The sequence below is a fragment of the Dermacentor silvarum genome, chromosome 6, assembly GCF_013339745.2.
Source record: "Dermacentor silvarum isolate Dsil-2018 chromosome 6, BIME_Dsil_1.4, whole genome shotgun sequence".
NCBI lineage: Eukaryota > Metazoa > Arthropoda > Arachnida > Ixodida > Ixodidae > Dermacentor > Dermacentor silvarum.
This window is the reverse complement of record NC_051159.1, coordinates 108,046,096-108,061,416: the sequence shown is the minus strand read 5'-3', so window position 1 is coordinate 108,061,416 and position 15,321 is coordinate 108,046,096. Positions and strand designations below refer to the sequence as shown.

General features: G+C 42.7%; 1 protein-coding gene across 6 annotated transcripts in view; it reads left to right on the top strand.

The window, feature by feature from the left end:
• The window catches only part of LOC119455817 (exopolyphosphatase PRUNE1-like), a 52,984-nt gene that overhangs the window by 31,732 nt on the left and 5,931 nt on the right, over positions 1-15,321 (top strand). For 4 of the 6 annotated variants that reach the window (XM_037717291.1, XM_049669334.1, XM_049669333.1 and 1 more), the window contains 8 exons: positions 1,500-1,581; positions 2,042-3,220; positions 4,570-4,782; positions 6,319-6,474; positions 7,304-7,406; positions 8,470-8,601; positions 9,371-9,457; positions 12,826-12,924. In XM_037717291.1, coding sequence (XP_037573219.1) covers positions 1,500-1,581; positions 2,042-3,220; positions 4,570-4,782; positions 6,319-6,474; positions 7,304-7,406; positions 8,470-8,601; positions 9,371-9,457; positions 12,826-12,924 — 2,051 coding nt within the window. Of the gene's footprint in view, positions 1-1,499; positions 1,582-2,041; positions 3,221-4,569; positions 4,783-6,318; positions 6,475-7,303; positions 7,407-8,469; positions 8,602-9,370; positions 9,458-12,825; positions 12,925-14,101; positions 14,158-15,321 lie in introns of all 6 variants that reach the window. The other 2 variants (XM_049669335.1, XM_049669337.1) reach the window with 2 other exon arrangements.

The window sequence follows — 15,321 nt, the reverse complement described above, 5'->3', positions numbered from 1 at the left end:
ATTTAATTTGATGTTGATGGCAGCACACATTGTGAGGACAATTAAGGATCATTTAGGAGCTGTGTTTAACAGCCAATAAACTGTAGGGTTAAATAGTGGAAACACACAAGTCGCCATTGTTTTATTAAATTAGCTATGCTTTGAAATGCGAAAGTAGAAAGTGCTGTAAAAGTGAGCAGTAGTTGAATCATTTTTGCAAGAAATGTCTCTGAATGTCGCATGTTAACGCGATGACAAGAAATGAGATGGCACGTGACCAATATAGATTATGTAGAGAAAAAGGTCCAAGTCTGATCTCTGTGGTGCCTTAGAATGCGCAAAACTTTGTCTGGATATTTTGTATAATGTAAATGAATTGGTTAAATTTCAGAAAGCATTCAGTTCGTTTTAGACGTTTAACCTCAAAACTTAGCTGGTTTAACATGTGTAATAAAGGTTTTGTGCCACACCTTGTCAAAAACGCCACATATGTGTCAGAATACTGTCTGGCGGGATACCTGGGTCTCCTTGTGTGAGAACAGGGCAGTTTGTGAAGACCGTTGTGGTGATACGAGTTTGACGACTATTGTCTGTAAAATGAGCAAGAAGGTGTCTGCCGATGCACTTCTGACAATTTATTTTGAAGCCCCAGGTGGAATTGAAAGCAGGAGACAAGGATGTTGGTGAGAAGTTGTGGTCACAACCTAAAATGTCTTCATTTTAGTAATAATGCTGGGATCTGACTTGTAGCATTATGTGCCTCATTGGTTGTAGAGTGCGAGTGACATGTAAAGCTTTTGATATGGTGCACTGAGGTCACAATGTCAAACTTCTACTCTGGCGGCCATAGTTTGTTGAGGGTAGAATGCCAAGATGCTCGTGTACTTGAATTTAAGTACACATTAAACTCCAGAGTGACCAAAATTAAACATAGCCCTCCGCTATGGTGTCCTCCATAAACTGTAGTGTAGATTATGGACGTTCATCCTGCTAATTAGTAATTAATTGATATAACTATAACTTCCCTATGAAATTGTATCCATGAATAATAACGAGAATTTTAGAAAGTGTTAGCTGATATTATATAAAAGCAAGCATTTGTGCGAAGTAACGTCAGTTGTTTTTATGCTACTTATATTACGCTGTGCTACAATGCAGTATTTAACAAATCCTCAGCTAACCTTGTATAACTGGCAAATAATCTTGCATTTTGTTTTGTAGTCCACTCCCCTCTCTAATGCCAAAAGGCCCTGAGGGTAAAATAAATAGATATATAAATTCATGTAGGGTGCGTACTTGGCAGCTGAAAATATTGGTTGTTTTGATATTTGATCATCTTGCAATAAAAATTATCTATAATTCTGATAAACCGGATATTCACAAGATCATGTTGCCAGTATGAATTTTCACCAAGATTTTTACATTTTCTTTGCAAGATATCCATGTTTGTAGCAAAAATCTGACACCATCTATTATTTTGCTGTGTTGTTCCTAATGAAATGTCTTTTTTTGCATTGTAGGGTTCAACCTGTGGTGAAGATGAAACAGATGATGAAGTTTTGTCTAGAGGAGACCACATGTCAGTTTCTGAAGCTCGAAGAGGTACCCACAATTTCTTTATTTTATATTTTGGTGTTGACGCTCATGCCAAGCTCTCATACCTGCTTTCACCTGTACCTTTATCACATGCGTCCAGAATTTCCCAATATGTTTTGTAGGAAATCACATTTGCCATCACTTCTCACAATTTGGGTCACTTCAACAGCTTACTTTATGATATTACATATCTTCAGAGAGTTAAATGTTAAAAAAAAGAGAAAAAAAAATCAATATTCACAGTGTCAGTATTTAACTGGAGCAACTGTGTTTAACATGTTCGAGCACTATTTTTTTACCTTTGACGTGTGTTTTTGCTTGTATTCCCATGAGATATATAAAATTTTATGTTATTAATGATTGACAGCATTTGTGTTTTGAATGGTGAAGCTTATGACAACGCAAAGCGTTTATTTTTTGTACGAGCACTGAGAGTAATGCTATTCATTGTTTTGTGATGATACAGCTTCCTGTTCCCCATTACTGGCTCAAGTCAGCAACCTTGAGTTGAGCCAACCTTTGAGCCTGGCCTCGGAGCTGGAAGAATACTATGAGGACAGTCTCCTAAGCGGCAGACTGGCCGTTCCCAATTTGGAAAAATCGCCTTTGTCAGCTCCCCTCACAATTTCCTCCTCCAGCCCCGAGTTTGAGGCTGAAAATGAAGAGGCTGAACCTACGTCACTGCCCAGCTTCGGTTTTTCCTCGCAGAATGATGACTCCTATGCTCAAGTCAAACACTCCACACCTAATGCGAGCAAGACTTCGTTAGACCCTGCAATCGAACAGTATTCTGATGACGTGGCTCGCATTAATCTGCACAACCTGCCTTCTTCCTTAGACAATGGCAACTCTTTTCTTTTTGAAGAGAAGGCCTCTGGGGAACTACCAGACGAAGATCTCGTTGTGAAGATTAGAAGCTGCTTCGATGAGGCTAAAATTAAGGATGGCTACGTTTTGAGCGGGCGGCTTCAGGACCTGCTGACCCCGAAGGAAGTGGACGAAATTGTCAACAACTATGTCTCGTACTCCAGCTTTATTGACGACAACATCCTAGAGGCTGTCGTAGAATTGGCAGGAGGGAGCCAGAGCCTGAAGAATGGCAACAGTCATCAAAGTCGGGAAAAGAAAGTGATTGTACCAAACTTGGAGCCGTTCACAGATGACTCAAGCGACATTGTAGTGGTTGCTTACGAGGAGGACGACATTAGCTCTAGCCTTTGCAGCAATGGGAACAAGACGGCGAGCCTTGAAAAGAGGAGTGTAGCTCACTGCGGTGGTGGTGACGGCCATGGCATTCCGGAGACCGAGACCTTTCACTCTCTGAAGAGGATAGACGTTGAGGAGTCAGTCCTAAAGAAACTCCATATGCTTCCTGGTACTGGAATTCCGAGCAGATTTATGGCTGACTCATCTCGTAGTTTGTCTTCGCTGCCAGTCGAGCTCTCTCAGCAGAAGCAAGAGGTTAAGATGAGCACTGCCCGTTCAGATCCAGAACTGCCTGTAATGGCCTATGCAGAACAACCCTTTAACGACAGTGTCGACAGTGTCGAACAACCCTTTAACGACATTGCCACTGCTGCTGATGTTCCACCCGAGCTTGTTTCAGAAGAAAGGCTGCAGGAAAATGACTCCAGTACCCCAGCAGGTTTGTGGGACACTGCTTTACATCGGCCATCACTAACACGCTTTCTTTGCTGTGCAGCTACTAACACTCTTACTTTTTCTCCACCTACACTAGTTCGTGTGCAGCAGTCCAGTTTGCAGTGTCCGGTCGTCTTGTGAATAGGGCTGACTACCGCTTATGTGCTGCGTTGGGGTGCTGTGCATGTTTCCTAAGGATATACGTTTGTCAAGGCTCTTGCTCCCGCAAACGCTTGTGTTAAAGCTAATTTCTGGCTCTTTGTGTGTTGTTGGATTTTGTTACGAGTATGGGGGTAACTAAATGCTATGCTCTTGTGTAATGTGTTAAAAAGAAACCTTTGCACTAGTATTCGACATCACACAAAGAATGAACTTTTGCACACAGTAAAAGCAAACAATAAGCCTAGCTTATACTGGTACATTCTTCTTCTCAGATGTGTGAAAAAGTCGTTTGCATGAAGTGAGAGCTCTGGTAAGTGAGAAAATGATGAAGTATGAATGACAGTGGTGCCATCAGTCTAAAGGTTAGGAACTAACTTCTGCGTACACACATGCCTCTAGGCATGGGAAGCAGGTCTTTGCTCTTTGAGTACATGTCCCTTTTATTACACTCTCTTTATAACACTCCCTTTGATTTTCCTCTTTGACTGCGAGATACTAGTTCATGTGCCCACATTACTGCAAGGCAGTGGCAGTGCCAATGGTCGCTTCCTTCCTGTTACGCTCTATCATTACGTCTTTTAGTGTAGATAATGAATCAATCATGGATGCCTTCTCATAAAGACAGTTTAAACTGTAACAGTGGGTGATTAGTGAAATAGAGTTTCTGATATTTGTTCTACAGTGACCTGCATTTTATTCTAATGACTTGCAATAAAAGATTTTACGTTAATTGCTGCTTTGTTCCTGCTCGAATTCTTTTTTTTCGGCACGTTTGCATTTGTTTGTTCGCACCATTCAATAAAATGCTTGGCTTTGTCATTTGCCTGGTTTGCCTGACATTTAGGTTCTGAAAGCGGGTGAAACTAGTCCATGTATATGCAGCAACTCACTCCTCCAGTGGCGAAGTATGCATTCAATGGTGGTTGTTTATTTGTTTTCTGGACAAATCAGGCAAGCTGAGATGCTGTCTGTCATTGAATGATGTAAACCAAGAAAATATGATCTGGCTGTGAAATTAAATAAAAAAAAAGCAGCAGTAAACACAAAACATTATTTTAAAATATATAAAAAAAGTCATTGCTCTGCCTTTGTTGTTTAATTCTTTGGCCTTTTCCTGTCTTACTCTATCTGACAGTCCACCTACACTGTACTGGTGCCACACTTCAAGGTGTACACTGTTCTTTCTTTCAGAGAGGCCTTCAAGCTTGAGTGGTGCTAACAGGAGCAGGCGCAAGATTAAAGTGAACCCAGACATTCTTCGTGCCCAGATTGGTCTTGACGATGACCAGAAAAGCCTTTCATCAATGAGCAACAAGAGTGACGGAGATGTCTTCTCACCTGCGGACGACCTGGCCACGCCAGATATCGAGACTCCTGATGAACTGGGTGACTCTGTACTTGGAAGTGAGTGCTGCTATTGTGCGTGAGAAAAAAAAAAAGATGTCTGGCGAACTGTATACGGGTTAGGCTTTAGTGGTAATGAGTTAAGGACTGTTTGCAAGTGTAGGATGCTTAGCTCGAGATCACAGGTTCGGTTCCCAGCCACGAACGCCACATTGAATGGGGTGAAATGCAAAATTGCTCTTGTACTTAGATTTAGGTGCTGGTGAAAAAATCTCAGATGGTCAGAATAAATCCACTGCCCCCCACTTTCTCCCCCCTATGACGTGTCTCATACTACCAGTGTTGTTTTAAAATGTTGGACCCCACCAATCAGTCAGAGTGGCGGTACATTTTTTTAACGGAGGCTAAATGTACTGCAGTCAGAGTTTAGAGATCATTTTGTGTGTAGATCAGTCAGATCAGTTTGTAAATCAGTTTTTCTTTTTTTTTGTGCAGATCAAAATGTGCGTAAAAGCAACAATAAGAAAACACAAAATGCATTTGCTTTTGCTTATGGTCAGAAGCTGCTTCACGGTGTGAAGGTATTAATGCGTAAGCATTCTTTGGCGAGTACCTCAGCAAAATATGTCTGTCATGCGAAAAGTGTAATGCCTTGTATTTGCACAAAAATGTGTAATTTGCGAAGTTAAGACATTTAATCATTATAATAGTGTATATGTAGATGTTTGATAGTTTTATAAGCGATAAGGAACATTTGAACCCCCCCCCCCCAAAAAAAAAAAAAAAAAAAAATCAGATAACTGTTCTCGTCAGGCCGCCTTGAAGGCCCCGCAATATGGGTGTGTGTGCAGAGAAGCTTGCTGTGGGGCTGCTGAGTATAAAAATAAGAATAACTGATTGGTACATGTGATAATAGTATGATGGTGAAAAAAAACTGGTCACATGGCCGTCGCCGCCGTGTCAAGGTTGTAAAAGAAAAGGAAAAAGAAAATAAAAAAAAAGGAAAAACGGCTGTGGTGAACCGGTTGTGATGGTGTTCTGGTTCAATTGATACGATCACATTGAAGGGGCCATGCAGCTTCCTGAAGTCATCTCCACACCGTTCAGTACACGAATTTCATTTGTTTGGCAGCGGAAGAGCGATGGGTAGATAGGCATAAGCTAAGAAAAGCAAGTAAGCAGAAGCAAAGCAACAGCCGAGCCAAAGAACGCTTACGTATTAGTAGATAATTCTCAGAATTTCTGTAGCATTTCTTGCTTTCAATTATGAATTTGCTGAGAAGAGGAGACACACGTGTCATGTGGCTTTGACTGGCAAAACTGAATGCTTTATTTGAGGATGGATATTTTTTTTTCTTTGTAACAAAATGACAAGTGTTCTTAACACCCACTACAGTGCTGCGCAAAAATATCTGATTTGTTTTCGAGAGACACATCAAAGGGTTGATGACAATCCTTCTTGGATTGCTCTATTTTGAAAACTTGTAGTATCTCCCTAAGTTATCTACGCCCTTTTCTCGTGGTGTTGCCTTGTTTTGTTACTGTTCCTTTGATGCATCCAGTGTTTTATACACTGATGGTTTCTGCCCTGAACAGGAGATGACTCGACCCTGAGTGACTCAATTCCTGAGATGTCTGCTCGAGAAGAGTACGCAGAGGAGAGAAGCTGGAAGACTTGCAACGTGGGGGGTGTTGAGCGCAAGATTGACATGAGGGTGATCGAGCCCTACAAGAAGGTGCTGTCCCATGGAGGTATGGATACGTCCTGTGTGAAGCACTGTGGTGCCGATGCCTTAGATGTGGTGTGCGCAGCTGCCACATTTAATATTAGAGCCAGCAGTGTGCTTTTGGAGCGCAGAAACAATTTCTTCCTTCTGTCTACTGAGTGCGAGGTAGTTTTGCTGAGAGGTAGTCAGCAAACCACTTTCTGCATCGCAGCAGATGCTAAAATGTCAAGGCATTTTGTTCGTAATTGTCTTTTTACCCTGAACAGCACTTTTCATGAATTGCAGACTCATGTCACAGGGGCTGTGCACCTGAGTGCAGGGCTCTTCATAATATGGGAGCCCTGAAAAAGTAAAATTTCCCCACAGTTCAGCTGCTCAGTTTTGAATTAAGGGTTGCACGGTGGTGGTCATGTACGAGGTGTACAGGCTCTGCCTTGTGGCTTTCAATGCATGCATTGGTTGTGAGGAAAGTACCTTTTTCTCTTCTAGCTGACACATTTTGCATTCTTTTTCAATAAAGACAAGTGCACTGTTTGCTTAATTCGAAGCCTGACAAAAGTGCAAAAATAAAGGTGGGCTTGTAACTCTATATACCCTGATATAATTGTTGCACCGTACACGCCCACTTTTTGTGTTACGACAGCTGTGTGTGGAAGTCTTATGCAGCTGTTGCATTAAGCTTGCTTTGCCTGCTGTAGCAGGTGCCTACCACAGTCCAGTCTCGGACATGGCAGTGCCCGTTGAGCTTGCTTAGAAAAGGTGCATGTACACCTGCGCTGATGTGCGTTATTTACACAGTTGTGCCTCATCAACTGCCCACTTATACAGGCACTGTGCTTTGATGTTTTTGTCAGGCTACTTTGCAGAGGATCGTCAGGCCATCATTGTGTTCAGCGCATGCCACCTGCCTGATCGGTGCCGAAGAGACTACGACTATGTCATGGATAATCTATTTTTGTGAGTGGTCCTCAAGGTTTTCTTGATCAGTTGTGAACAACTTTTCACCATTACTGAATGCCGTGATGGTGTTTAAGAGGTCTGGAACTTCCGCCGAAATTAGGACTGCAATTCAATGTCGTTTTCTTTATTTCTCTCGAGTACAAAGACAATTGTAATGTATGAAAATGAGTTGATTGCCCAATATTCCTTCTTAGCACTCCACTTATGAAATAAAACCATTCGATATGACAAATCAGTTGTGTGGAAATATACAAGGTGGAGGCAATTTCATGAAAAGGAAAGATTGAGGGTAGGGCAAAGCTACAAAAACTTTTCTTTGCTGTTCACAAACATTCATTCACCTTTCAGGCTTCCGGCACAACTGATTTGCCATATTCAGTGTGTCTCTGCTTCAAGCTGTTGATTAATCCGGCCTTGCTCTGCGAACTGCTAGCCTCCTGGTTAAGCTCAGATGGTAGTGACTGCACCAGAAAGGTGTTGATCCCTGGTTTAAACCCGGAAGCAGGACAAATTTTTAAGCTTCAAAGCTTTCTTTGTGAGAAACTCTAAAGGTTTCCTTTGTAACTTCGTGCTACAGTTCGGGTGGATGAGAAACTTACCCTTTCAACGAACTGATATGAAACGTGAGCATGAAGATGCTGCATTCAAGTTATGCGTGCAGATGTGTTTTATGAACATAACCTGTTGCAACCATAGAATATAGTTCTTGGAAGTGCTTTTGTTGAATATAATGCAAAGAACACAAGGAGTGGTTGGAATAACACATTATATATTGGGCTGTCTTTGTTAGTTGGTATTAAATTTACATACAACAAACATGTTGCAGCTTTATCCTTGAAATTACCAAGCCCTATTGAATATACCAAGAAGAAGAAGAAGAAGAAGACAGTGCTATAGTATGCCAGCCGTGGTGCTTGAGGTGATGCCGTATTTTCTAGGGTCAAACTGAGCTGCCCCGTCTTTTGTCGCACCTGTAAATTTTTTCTCGTGTCAGTGTGCCTGTGTGTCACTGGTCCTTAATGACATTGTCCAGCCACTGATTGGGACCACTCTGTTCCAGGTATGTTTTGTCAACGTTAGACCAACTGGTGGTTGAGAACTACGTGTTGATTTACCTTCATGGGGCCACTGAGCGCAGCAAGATGCCCAGCTTTGGGTGGCTTAAGCGCTGCTACCAGATGATTGACAGAAGGCAAGCACCTACATTCTTTTCATTGTTTGCTGCTTTCAGTTTAAATTTGTAATTTACTCGAACACTGTAGACATAGATGGAACGTAAGAAGTGAATGAGTGCAGAGTTGCTTTAAATTACACTGTTCTCACTGTAGTCAAACAAATGTGCTCTGACCAGTGTGAATGGCGTCTAAACTACTTATTCCCATATAATCCTGCGTGAATTGTGCATGTAGCCGCCTAGTAAGTACATACTCATGAAATACAAACTCCTGTCCTCTGTAGCGTATACTGTAGCACTGTCAACACAGGCTTTAGCATAAGAAATACAATGCACATACTTAAACTTGCAAAACATATCCAAAGCTCGTACATGATTTTTGCTGAAGAATGTTTGCTAAGGGTGTCATGTAGGCTGCTGTTGCAAGATAAATTTTTTCGCTTCTAGTGGTTGAGGATGCTTTTACAATACTCAGCATAATTCATGCTATGCGTTGCCCTTCTGTGGTGAAAATGTTTACCTTGTCATGAAAAATATGATTTTTTCAATGGTGGTATCGAATTTTCATTCTAGTTTCTTAAATCTGTATCGCAGTATGTGTGCTATGATACTCTGCTGTTTTCATTTTGTCCGTTTGTAGTGGTAGTGTATATTATGTAGTGCAGACAGACTGCTGTATATTGTAATGCAGTGCTAGTACTTGTTTCATGCTAGTGGCTTCCTTTAGAGGTTAGAGCATTTTGCAGTGCTGCGTTGACAATGAACCGTTAATATTCATTTCTTTCAGGTTGCGGAAAAACCTGAAAGGGCTCTATCTAGTGCACCCTACATTCTGGCTCAAGACCATTGTCATTATGACCAGGCCTTTTATCAGGTCAGTCCATGCACTCATTCTTTCATGACTGTGTCCACTTACCTCGATACTACAATGTAGACCGCTTATAACGTAAGTCGCAGGTGTCGCGAATATCTGCACTATAAGCGGTACCGCACTATAGCCAAAACAATGATTTTCAAGCCCTGCATGTATGCAAAACATGTAGACCAAGCATGTAGACACGCTTTGTACTATCGCGATGTAGCCGGTGCTCTTCAAGCTCGACAGCTTTGCACCGTGTCAAAACGAAACAACTGTTTGCCGCAACCACTGTGGAAAAAACGGTGACCGCTCTTGACGCGATTATGAACGGCGACTTTGGGGTGGTGCTGAAAGCACGCGCCCGACGCACGCACCGAGTCTGGCCGAATTAACTACCATTCACTGCAACAACTGGAGGGGGGAGGGGGGGGCGGAAGTCGAAACCGCGGTCGCTATCTATGCCATCATCGATGGCGACTACGTAGTTTTTTAGGCACTCGGCCGACGCACGTACTGAATAAAACCTAAACTACTGTTCGCCGCAACTGCTGCGGAGAAAACTGCGGCCACTATCGACGTGATCGTGGATGACGACTACGCAGTTACGAAAGCCCGTGGCCAACGCCGTGTTATGCGCGGCGGTAAACGCAAGAATACAGGCTTCAAAGACACAAATAGGCTCGAAGCGTCCTGGCGTTGCTGTCATCCACGTACAATTTCAACTGATGGCTGTGGCGATGCGACTCCGCCGCTTCGTTTGGGTTGGACGCTAGCGCCGTTCTTGCTCTTCTGCGTCGCACATTTGCGGCGCTCCTCGCGCACCGAGCTCCGAAAGTAGCCCGAATTAACCGATGTGCGGCCAAATAAGTCCGAATTAAGGAGAGTTTGATTGCATTGAATAATGCATACGCCGGCCGGGAGCACACACCTTGTTGAGAAGCGTGCTCGCCGCCGCCCTTGTCGGCAAGATTTTCCCGCGGAAGCCGCATTATAACCGGTATTTCGTCTCACGCGGCTGCACTGTAAGCGTAATGCGTATACATGTAGTCCTATGGGAGGGTAAATGGGTGTCGGGAAAGGCCGTGTTGTAGCCAGTTCTGCACTATAAACGGTTACGTTATAAGTGGTCTATACTGTATTTGCAAGCATGTTATAAATACTGAGTGTTTTTTTAAGCTAGATGTGAGCATATTACTTGAAGAGGTGGACATTACTCACACGAGAAATCAAATTGCATAATTGACTAATTTGCATTTTTTAGTAATTAAGTTCTAATTACTTTAAGGCGTATATTGCAATTTACGAACTGTAGCCGGTGAGTTCACAAGGCATATCCACTTGGAACGAATTCTGAGGACAACACTAGTTTCCAGTCATTCATTCATTCCGAAAGGAAGTTTGTGATAAAATACAGATCATTCCACTTAGAATGTAGATTGCTTATAACATAAGTAGCCCAAGTTGCAACTATCCACATTATAAGCGGTACCATGCTATAACAAAAGCAACAATTTTCAAAGCCTGCACATGTGCGAGACATGTAGACCAAGCAGCCACGCATATCTGGCAATTGAAGCAGTGTGACTGGGACGTCCCTTTAAATTTGTGAATGTTGAAAGCGTTAACGCTTGAGTACTGGCTTTTAGAGACAGTCTTCACATGAAGCAGACAAAATAAAACATCAAAATGTGCGAAAGAGGAACATGTTTACTCTCTGCACACAAACTGAGAATTCGGAAGAGTGACAACATGTTTGGCATGGAGTTTGGTGTGGAGCACACGCTTCTGACAAGCAGTCGGAGCAGAGCATGCCTCTGAGATCGGGTGGCGTGGGTGGCTTGACATTGAAGGCCATGAGCAGCAGCGGCAGGTTGCTCTGTCACTTAGTCAGCCCCCGTGCGTCCGCAGCTTGCGCCGTGCTTTCGCAGCACACTGCTGTGGTGGCAGTTGCACAATTTTTTCCTTCTGCTTCTTGTTCATTCACTCCGTGTGTCCTCCTCCTCTGCATTGCCCTCATCGCTATCCCCTCCGCTGTTGGCGCACCCCGTTGAGAAGTGTACCCGCTTTGTCACTTGCTTGTCTACGAGGTTTTCTGGCAGCCGCATTATAACCAGTATTTTGTCTCGTGCGGCTACTTCTTCTTCTTTCTGGGGTTTTACGTGCCAAAACCAGTTCTGATTATGAGGCACGCTGTAGTGGAGGGCTCTGGATTAATTTTGACCACCTGGGGTTCTTTAACGTGCATTACAACGCAAGCACACGGGCGTTTTGGCATTTCGGCTCCATCGAAATGCAGCCGCCGCCGCCGCCGCCGCCGGGATTCGATCCCGTGACCTCGTGCTCAGCAGCGCAACGCCTTAGCTAACTGAGCCACCGTGGCGGGTTCTCGTGCGGCTACGTTACAAGCAGTATGCATATGTAAATTGAGTTTTATAGAAGGTTAAGACAGGAGCCAGGAAAGACCAAATCAGATCCTGTCCTGCACTATTACATTGTAGGTGGTCCAAGCAGTATTTTTTGTGCTTCAGTGCATAAAAGTATAAAATAGCGTGTTAAGAAGTGGAAAATTCATGGATTTCTACCCCCGAGTTTAATGCCACTATCTCAAAACTGGTGTCATCCTCAGAATTTGTTCCAAATGGACATGCCTTGAAATCTCACCGGCTTCAATTGTAAATATCAGTAGCATGTGCTGTAAAGTAATACCTTAAAAACTTAATTTGCGAAACTTTGTTAATTGATTTTGCATTTTGATTTCTCATGCAAATGATATCCACCTCTTCGAGCTTGGTTCAAGGATTAAAGTTGTGTTATCTGCCACAAGAGATATGGGGCATAGCAGCTGAGCGACATAATATACTAAATAGGCAGATACATTAAGATACATCAAAATACTGCTGTAACATTGATAAGATGACATGATAGCTGAATGTATCAAAGTTTGGAATTGTGCAACAAGTAAGTAAAAGGTTTAGGAATATGTAAAGCATTACAATGAAGAAAAGTCAGTGAAGAGGTGAGCAAGTATTTTCCACATTGTCTTTTTTGCATTAGTAAGATGGCTTGAGAACACGTAAAATTTGGTGTCGTCATTGCAAGACGCGATATGAGGCAGTGAATTCCAGAATGTGTTAGTCGAACTATCCGTCGTCAGTGTTCATTTTTTGAGGTGTGCTTTGGTTTGACTGTAAGATAGCCAGTAAGATTTTTTCAGCGAAAGGTTTAGGAGCGCATGTCATGATTCAGCAGAATAACAAAATGAGTAAATAAGGCATAGATAGGAGATTAATCAGTGCAATTTGAGAGGCAGAGCATGTTTTAGAGTGCTAATACTGACTTGCCTGGAGTACTGTGGCACCTCATTTTTTAATACTTTCTTTCAGCACAAAGTTTAGCAGGAAGCTGCGTTTTGTATATAGTCTCGAAGAGTTGTCTTGGGTGGTGCCGCTTGACCATGTGTGCATACCAGACAAAGTGAAGCAGTAAGTGAGATTGCATCACTTGGCTGACCTGTGCATGCCATATTTGTATTAACTGCATGACAACCTCGTATACTGTAGTCACATTGTGACTTTGCTCTTGATCACAACTTGCTAGTCTCTCGACTTGCCTGTGCATAGATAGTGCTCTCACTTAGTGTAGAAAGCATCTGCCACACAGTTCTTGGAGAAAGAATTGCCACCTATGTCCCCCCTCCCCACCAAAAATAAAAAATAAATCTGGCATTGTGTCAGATAGATATTGTAAGCAGCTTTCAATACGCTGGACTAGCCATTATCAGAATGTACTGAAGATTTGGACAAAAAGAAAGAAAAGAAAGATTAAGTTGGGTTAAGTTGTACCATCGAAACCCACACTTTTATCAAAATTTATTTAACAGCGCAGTACAACTAGGAACCAACAATTCTATGAAAGGATGTGTGGAATGTATGATGTGCATGACAATAAACTGCACTACAAATTATGGAGTCACTGTTTGACATTTAACAGAATTGTTCTCAAAATCTCGGAAATTTAGTTAGATCAATTCATGTTACCTAGTACTTACTGTTTCTGTATGTCATATGTATTACTTAAAACGGTTTCTATATGACAGATGTATTTGTGACGTAAGTGCTAAATATCTTCCTTTCTGAAAACCAGAACGCCAGCCGAGGAGTCCAGGAAGTTGAATTTACTACTAGCACTACCCACAAAAATCCAACTAAGCTAGTCGAAAACCAATCTAGTGGCAACCCTGTATCAAAGTGTCAATTAATGTCTTGTCACCACAAATGTTCCAGTCTTGTCATTGAAATGTTCTATTCAAGTCGTGTACATGTAATTAATGAAGTTTTGTGCTTGTTATGATTGTGCTATAACTCGTGTGTGCTAACTTTTTGTAGTGATTAGTAATGTGTGTCATTGCCTGCACACAGTAAAGCACATTTACTCACTTGTGTAGTGCTGCCTGTGTTCATCTTGAGGCCTAACCCTTGCTTTCAGCAATCAATAGCCAAGCTTTACGTTAGGCGAAGCAACCAGATTGGAAAGGGGTCTTGTATAAAGGTGACGAAATATAGTGCGTCCCTTTGCCAAGTAATAGCTCTTGCTTGACCAGTGCTTCCTCTGTTTATTGCTGAAACTAACTGCACTGTTTTTGTCCCTAACACTGAAAAGATTCGATGCTGAGCGCGTCCTTGAAGGATAGGAGAGCCTCACTCCGCTTCATGGAGGTAATGCTTTTGCTTCTACTAGCCTAACCTAACATGCTTTTGTGTTCATTGTGCATGATTTGATGTGTCTCGTTGGTTTACGTCAGTGTCTCTTGTGTGTTGCCAGCTTTTCAGTTTGATTCATTTTTATAGCATAGTGGTTGTTCATAAATTGACTACTGAACGTAGCAGCCTACTAAAGCTAGTGTTGCCGATTAGCTACATGTGAACTTCACCACCAGTTTCAGTCGGGAAACCAGGATCAGTAAGCGTAAACAGGCTAACTTTAGCGCTCTCTTGTGGTGAACTTCAGCAGTCATTCTGTAAGAGCTACCTCAACCCTCAAAAGAGTGCTCTGGTTGTGCTAGGACTTTGCAAATTTAAATCTACCAGAGAAAGACAATGCTTTGTATGTGAGTGGTAGCTGTCATGTACAATCAGCATATACAGTAGAACCTCGTTGATACAATCCCATTTGTACGATTTTCAGGTGCCAACATTTACGATCGACAACACAAAAAATGCCCTAATACAGTTACGCTTTTTTTTTACCGTTTGATATGTTCCTGGGAAACACAATCTTTCGGCACTTAAATTCAGAACATCGCCAAACTGCGATCGCAAGATACGTTTTCCGGCAACTAGATCCCATGTAAACCATGTATCCAGGTAGACCCCACGTAGACGGTGGGTGGCTCGTGCGTGCGAGCTGCCCACTGCACCAGCTTTCCTGCAGCACTTGCCCATCCGTGTCACGTGAAAATGCCAGTGCACACTCAGTTTCCTATTTCGGTACCAGCAGGACTCCTCGCAGGCCGTCGCACGCCGCATTCACACCTATCGCCACCAACCCTATTGCAATAAGCATCTTCACATTCTCTGTGACAGAGATAGGTGTGGTGTGTTGCCATTGGAAGCGTATCGCACGCTTTTCATAGGCGATAACCCAAACCTGGTGCCATTCCCTGCTGCAGGCAGCGTGAAGTGCGTCTAATGGTTCGCTCTGGCGTCGTCATAATCTGGTGTTGCCAACCAGCCCGATTTCATTTTGATTTCTCATCACAGTTTTAAGACACTATGCAATAGAACAACAATGTAGGTCTCAGGCGGCTGGGGCCTCACCAGCTTGAAGTGCGTCAGCGTCTTATGCCGCAGTGTTTCGCGCTGAGTGAGTATGTCAAAACT